Below are 8,181 nucleotides of genomic sequence, written 5' to 3'. Positions count from 1 at the left end.
TAACGAGATAATATCTCGAAATAACGAGATAATATCTCGAAATAACGACTTAGTATCTCGAAATAACGAGATAATATCTGAAAGTAAAAAAAAATAAATAAATAATAATATATTCTTTTTACCTAAGTGTATTATCTCGAAATTATGAGATATTATCTTGAAATAACAAGATATGATCTCGAAATAACAAGATAGCATCTCAAAAAAAATTCAGGGCTTCGGTAGTCGTCTGTCTACTCCACTTTTCTATTAGTAGATTTCAGGCAGAGTTCAAGTCAGACGACATTAATAGGAGTTTTTGATTGGTTGCAGTATCTAGTAATCCATACCATTTGCCTAGTTACTTTAAGAAACACAAGTTCATTGTTTTAAGAATATATGATGAACTTGAAACTTGCAACAAACATAAATGTGTTCAGAAGAAATAGCAGATTATAGCAGATTACAGCCATCTGTCCACCGTCTATGTGGAATGTTTTGTAAATCTGGAAGATCTCTCTCCAGAGCATTTAGCAGCTCTTGAAAATCAAATTTTTCCAGGTAAAAGGAGGAGATCAAGAACACAGGAGGAGATCCCATTTCCCTGAGATTTTCCTCACAGTCCTTTCTTATTCGTTGAAGAGTCTCATTCTCCGGCACCCCTCTTCTTGCAGCGTTTGCAATATCTTGGTCAACCATTGAACGGACAAAGTAGAAAGCCTTTTTATTTTTCTTAATTTCCTTTGCCAACATAATGTCATACTCCCTGAATCTTTTTTCACTAACTATAATAAAGAAGTCATAGTTTTGGAATTTGACATCTTTTATGTATGTCTTTGCTTTGAAGTATTGGGTCCCAATCCCTGGCAGGTCCCAGATCCTCACATTGGGCATAACTGGGTGGGGATACATGGTACACTCTGTGGTAGTTTCTATCTCCCCAGTTGGTGCAGCTCCTTCATCTGTATCACTAACACCCCTGATGGCATTGACAAAGGTGGACTTTCCTGTCCCAGACACTCCTGTTATAGCAATGTTGAGAACTACATTATCGAAAATATCTACCACTCGGGTTTTGGCAATGGCTGTTGCCAAGTTTTGTTTGCCAGAATCATTTTGTAAAGCACGGGCATCCTGTTGATCAGTCATGATCTAAAAGGAAATGGTACATTTTATTATGTAATGTGATTATGCATGCAAAGACGTTATAATCACGTTGTTTGTTCTTTCTCGAAGTCAAGAGCATATCCTTCATATAATGCTTTGTTGCAAGAGGCTGGGCACCTTCCCACCTTTCCCAGCTGTCAAGATCACATGCAATGGAAGAGCCTAACAAGTGTGGAAGTGCACATCATCCACGCACGGTTCGGACTACACACTTCATTTAAACCGTGGACACGGTTAAAATTGTGCTGCTTTACCAGATGTGGGTAGGAGGATTACAAAAGGGGAGTACCGACAGCAGTCAGTTCAGGAGGATATGAGGACCTTTGCATCTGTAGTTAATAATTATGTTAGTATCAATTATCACTATTCATAACTATCCATTCACATTGACATATGCATTTATAAACATGCACACTAATTTGATATAAGTACCTGAACAAATGTTACAATGACATAACAAAACACTTCAGAAATTGTACTTAGTCTACATTTATACACGTACGGCTTCTATGAATTTTCCATTTCCCTCTCTCTCTCTTTTTTTCAAATCACACAGCCAGAGAATTTCTGATAAGCCTCGTCCATACGCAAGGTATTGTGGGTGTGTTCTGAACGCCAAGGATCCATTGATGCATCCTCGAAAATGGAAAAGGATCTATGGATCTATGGATCTATGGATCTTTGTTAATTCCACTTAGAAATCCTTCCCTTTTCAAGTGTGGGAAGCCATGCTGTTTGAAATACACTTGTCAGACAACACAAAAACACACACGCGCGCGAAAACTCACTGACGGAGAAGCACACATAAATAGAATAGAATAGAATAGAATATATACTTTTTTGATCCCGTGAGGGAAATTCAGTTCTCTGCATTTAACCCAATTTAACCGAATTAGTGAACACACAGCACACAGTGAACACACAGTGAGGTGAATCACACAACCCAGAGCAGTGAGCTGCCTGCCCAACCAGCGGCGCTCGGGGAGCAGTGAGGGGTTAGGTGCCTTGCTCAAGGGCACTTCAGCCGTGGTGGACTGGTCGGGGATCGAACCGGCAACCCTCCGGTTACAAGCCCGATGCGCTATCCAGTACACCACGGCTGCCTCAAATAACATATACAAAATCAAGCGCACACATGCACACACTAATTTACACACATAAAAGTTGCAGCAGGGGATGAGTAGGAGATGGAAACAAATTGACAAGCGGGATTCATTTTTGCTGAGAGAATGTGCAGAACTCCGCGGTGGTCATGTTTTATACCTCTTCCGCTAGTAAACTTTAGCATACGTTCAAATACTTATGAAGGTCACTGTTTATAGTATATACACTGATACCCAATTATATGTCTCTATGTATGGTTATTTTTTAATACAAGTTTGAACTTGTTCGTAAAAAAGACTGAATGTGTGGTATGAAAGTGTGGATGAACTTACCATCAAAGTTGTCACTTTTACACACAAAAAAATGCTGGAAGTGCTTCACATATGTGATCTGCAGTAGTGTCAGTGTGTGGGGAAGCTGTGTTTCAGGTTTTAAACCATCCGATGCCTTGTAAAGGTGGAGCTTAGATCTCGGTGGGAATTTTTAACTGCCTTCAACTCTATTGAATATTCAGCAGTGGTTTTGTTCATGTGATGGGTGGTTTAAAAAAGCATGTGGGTGGGGTGTAGCCTTATGAGTGGTATAACCCTCCACATTTTATATAAACAGTCGTTCTCCCTCATTCTAAAAGTGACCAAGATTGTAGGCCTATTTTTCCCAACCAAACTTGCTCTTATATTTAACCAGTATTTATTTACTGTACATTGTAGTCACATAAGAGCCCTACTCCACTCCATTTTGGAAGAGCTGTTGTTTCTTGAAATGCCTGATAACACCATTGTTGTGTAAATTCTGTCATTATCTCACAATACAGAATATTCAAGCCTACCTGTACATAGTTCAATTACTGTATATTATGGTAGCGCCATGCAGATTACATAGACATCTATCAAATAAACTACATTCAAAGTATTTCAGAACAGTTACACTAACCAGTTTACAAGCTGATGGATGGCATCCAAAATCATTCAGTGAACATAATTATGGTTGTCTCATTCATATTTCATGTAATCCATCTGCTTTACTGGTAAGATATGAATTGCTTTTCAGAATAAAGTCTAGTTTTTGCCAGTTGCATTTTTTGGTATGATGGAGATAGTGAAAATATTTCCCAACAGATCAACATCCAGCTTGATTGATCTTCACTGACCCGGCTAAAACTGCACATAACATGGGTGTCATAATTGATTATGGACTGATCTTCTCTGAGTATGTAGATTTACATTGTTTAATATACTGACGTTCAGACCTTACCTCATGCAGTATGCCACAAAATGTCCCCTGCAGCACAAGAAATCCATTACCAAGGTACAGCTTCTTTACTGAACAATGTACAACTACAACACTAGTTCTGCCCAAATCATTGTTTACGTGACTGATGCCATCTAGTGGTTAGGCATAACCTGGCAGTAGTAAAAATAGTCTGACTTTGTTTTTAGCTTTTTAAGCCTATGTTTTACTGTACGTTAATTGCAGGTGATCCAGGGCCACTAGAATACCTGCTTATTTTGGACCAAAGGTTTGGAGAGCTTTTCTGATGAGGTGGAACATTCTTTCAGATTATCTTCTTCCATCTCTATTTTCACAAACTGATTTGCTATACAGGTATCATGTGTATTTTCATTCATTCATTTTGTATGGCCATAGTAAGTCTCAATGGATATGACCATTCTTGGGTAACAGCTGTTCCTGAGTCTGTTTGTTTTTGATCGTATTATTCTGAACCTCTTGCCGGATGGCAAAGGTTCGAACAAAGAATGTTCCGGGAGAGTGTTCATTATATACTGTGTGCTTTCTTCCAGATCCTGTTAGCAGATTGAGTCCAGTCTTGAGGCCTAGAGAGATCAAGAACATGACGTAAAACGCAACGCATTTTGGGAATCGGTGGCCCAAAATTTAAGCTGTATTACTGACATGCGGGAACAACGAAGTGCATTTGTCGAAATGCCGTTTACCTGCTGTGTTATAAAATCCAATAGAGTAACATGCAGCTTATCTTTTATCGTTTTCCAGCGTGGAAAAATAATAGTACACGCCATGTTTCAGAGGTGACAAAAAGGTGAGGAATGGCATGGATAGCAGCAGTAAGGAAGCGTAAGATTATGTTCTGTTTTTCACCCTTTTTTTACACTTAGTATTCATTATTATCGTGCCAGATCATAGACCCAAAACACTAGTTTACATGGGCTGGCATCAGGCGGGCCAAACATACCCATAATTCTTTGTGTTTTGATGATGTTAGTCACATGTCTTAGGGATCTCTATATCCACAATGCATTGTGCTGCTTTCTCCACTCGGTTAAGGTCATGTCTCTCAGCAGCAGTGCAGGTATCAGTATATTAGCACATCAAAGCTCCCTTCATGGCTATAGCTGGATATGAGCCTGTGTGGTGATGGTAATCCTCAAAAGTCACAGTAGTAAACCAGTGACGTGTGTGCCTTTTCACAGATTGTTCACAGATAGCAAATAAATTCTCTAAGTCTGTTTATGTTGACACCGACCTGCCATTTACACTCATTGTTCTCATCCCCTTGAAACTTCATTATATTATCACAGTTGTTTCACAAGATAAAATATCCATGTTTATTCTATTATATTTAATGGATAAATCAACATCAGAACAGACTCAACATTAGTCTCTCTCCCCTCATGTCCCTTGTCTTTCTCATTTGTGGGTGGAAGCAAACACTCAAATGTTTTCCTGGTGTCCATCGATTAAATCTTTGGTGGTACTTCCAATGTGAGTTTACTTTGAAATACATTGAACAGTTCCGTTTGTAGCCATCGAAGTTCAGGGATGATTTGTTCGTCATAATAGTCACTTGCATTTACATAACGTTACCACAAGGTGGCAGTATATCCACATATTTAGCAGATAGCTCCTTCACCCTTGTTCCCTTCAGTTGAGGGTGTCATACTGCTGACTTTTTTATGCTAACCAGACACATAATTAAAATGAACATTTAAGCAGCATTGAAACAAAAAGCAGGTTTATTGGCATCCATTGCATGTGATTTTGATTCTTAATTCTGAAATATTTCTGAGAGTTTCTGTGGAGTGTGTGTGTATGTGCACTGGCTGAACACAGACTGGAAAGGACAACACTTGCTGCACATAGTTGAGCCTCTTGCCAACAGCTTACACTGGCCAACAGCTGGCCATGCCCCTGATAGTGAAACCAGCTGACCAATCACAAACGTCCTCTCTCACACATCTGATGTACAATATGTTTGATAGGAGAGGGGTTGTGGAGGGAGGGGCATAGTGACCAGTCAATCACAGATCATGTTCTACTGGAGCAACAAGAGGATCAATCAGAATCAAACATGTACTACATGTGAACTGTATGTTTTGGCACAAGAGAGAGAATGTGTGTGTGTGTGTGTGTGTGTGTGTGTGTGTGTGTGTCAGACCTCAGTTCTGGCACTGACCAGAGAGAATCACAAATTGTGTTAAGGGCATCACAAATGAAATGCCCTTATTTATACAGGGCTTATCTTGTTCAAGCATCTGGCATATGAGGTGGAAAAGATGTGATGAGCAGACATGGATATTTCCTTTTCTCTTCCTCATCTTGTGCAAACATAAAACATACACTAAGCTGTTCTCCAACACCAACGGCCAACACCCTGCCCCCTCTTCTTCTCCTCTTTTTGTTCTTTTTATCTTCTCACTGGCATCTCTCTGTCCTCCTTGCTCTGTCGTGCTCTCTGTCGTGCCCCCCCCCCCCCCCCCCCCCAAAGAAAAAAGTCTGTGTAGATACGCACACTGATATTACAGAAAAGGAGTAAATAATCTGGGTCGTGGTATTAAAATGTGCATCCCACTAAAATACATAAAACCCAGAGTCAGAGAGAGAGATCCAGATATGAGTATTTGTGAGTAAATAAACTGGGTGGTGGTATTAAAACCATAAAACCCAGTTTGACAGAGGGAGTGAGAGAGAGAGTGTGTGTGTACTGTATGCGTGTGTTCGTGTGTGTGTGTGTGCGCATGTGTTTGTGTGTGTGTGTGTGTGTGCATGTGCGTGTGTGTGTGTGTCTGTGTGTGTGCGCGTGTGTGTTTGTGTCTATGTATGTGTGTGCCTGCGCGTGTGTGTTTATGTGTGCGTGTGTGCGCGCGTGTGCTGTCTCCATCAGCATATGAATATTTCTGAGTGAATGAACTGGGTGGCCGTATTAAAAGGAGCTTCCCACAAGAGAAATAAAGCCCTGTGTAGTGTAGAGGGATTACTGCTCAGCTGGCCTGATGGGCCGATCTTCTTTAAGGTCATGATCGGAGCGAATGGATCAACGCAGTCATAAGCCACTGTAACGTCAGCCCAATACACTCAACCTCAGTCCGTCTGCTACAGAGAGCCAACGCAGGGAGGCAACATGTAACCTCTGACAAGGCAGACAAACATCTGTGTGTGTGTGTGTGTGTGTGTGTGTGTTTGTTCGATTTTCATTTTCAGAGGAGAGCATTCCAAAGCAGCAGATGTTTATGGCTCTGTGGAAAGGTTGTCATTGGCAACAACCCTCTGAGAGATGATGCCACTGACGTCTGGACATAAGCCAACAGTGCAACAATATGTCTGAATTTTGATACATGTATATTTTTACATATATATTAGATTAGTTTTTTTTTTTTTTGTCTATATTAGATGTATTGTATACTGTATATCTCTCTGACATGGCCTGATTGTGCAGTGGTATTGCTTCTAATCTTGCCATGGGAACTGCTCTAGATCAGTGTGAGATCTGTGCTGCCTGTTCATCTATTCCAGACTCACAGCTAAAGACCTGTGACACGATTGAGTAAAGAGCTCCAGCAGCCAGGTGCAGAAAATCCAGGGCTTGTGTTTGATCCAGTAAGGAAGTATCCAGTAGCTCATGGAAGGGAGGTGTGCACTGTGATTTGAGGCAACTTTTCGGGACACATGAATCCAGTATGGACAACTGAAACTCGGATTTGCTGGACCCAAGCACAAACTGGGTTGGCCAGTTTCAACCACAGTCTGTCATGCTTCTCCAAACTACTTACGACTGCTGAAAGTCTCAACATGATTTGAAGCTAAAGATTATCATAGATATGATTGAATATGTGTGTCGCCTATTTAGCAGCCCAACCTTTCTTCACACACACACACACACACACACACACACAAACACACAAACACACACACACACGCACGCACACCCACAAATACGCACACACACACAAACACAATATCACAACTCTGCCCTTCTCTCTGTCAGGCAGCTCAATCACTCCCATCACGCCCATCTGTGGTGGCGCCCATCACAAGATACGGCCTTTTAGTGTCAGCCTGTCTGGACGCCGCCCAACATCACGGCCACACTGACAGATGGACGTCTCCGGACACCAGCATCGACTTTTTCCTCCTGGTTGAAGCGTCACACACACACACACACACACACACACACACACACATCTATACACACACACACACACACACACACACACACACACACACACACACACACACACACACACACACACACACACACACACACACACTCACACAAGAGGTTATAATCTGCATGTCAAATAAAGCATTTGTTCATTAGTAATGGTACAACATGAAGGGCATGGTGCAGATGCTAATAAATGAGAATTAGAAAGCTCACTGACATTTCACGTGACGGACTGTGAACGCCATTTTACAGTAATGCGGAACCGTGTTATTTTATTTTATTCAAACGTCAGACACACAATCAACATTTCATGGATGGAGTCATTGATCACTATCAGTGTCTGAGTGATTAGTCATTCTGCAGAGTCTCTCTCTCTCTCAGCTGTGTGTGTGTGTGTGTGTGTGTGTGTGTGTATGTGTGTGTGTGTAAGAGAGTCTCTCGGAGCCGAATCAATCTCTCTTGCTCCATCAGACAGAGATTTCCTCGCTTTGTAATTTGATTCCCAGACA

General features: G+C 41.2%; 1 protein-coding gene across 1 annotated transcript; it reads right to left on the bottom strand.

The window, feature by feature from the left end:
- Nucleotides 1-432: 432 nt before the first annotated feature.
- LOC134061687 (T-cell-specific guanine nucleotide triphosphate-binding protein 2-like) lies at nt 433-1,128 on the bottom strand. The gene has a single exon (XM_062517446.1). The coding sequence runs from the start codon at nt 1,126-1,128 to the stop codon at nt 433-435; it is 696 nt and encodes a 231-aa protein (XP_062373430.1).
- Between the last annotated feature and the right edge of the window lie 7,053 nt (nt 1,129-8,181).

This window comes from Sardina pilchardus, chromosome 17, assembly GCF_963854185.1.
Source record: "Sardina pilchardus chromosome 17, fSarPil1.1, whole genome shotgun sequence".
Classification (NCBI taxonomy): Eukaryota; Metazoa; Chordata; class Actinopteri; order Clupeiformes; family Clupeidae; genus Sardina; species Sardina pilchardus.
This window is presented reverse-complemented; position numbering and strand designations above follow the sequence as displayed.

Coding starts and splice junctions, on each gene's coding strand:
- LOC134061687 (XM_062517446.1), bottom strand. CDS start 1,128: ATGACTGATCAACAGGATGCCCGTGCTTTACAAAATGATTCTGGCAAA.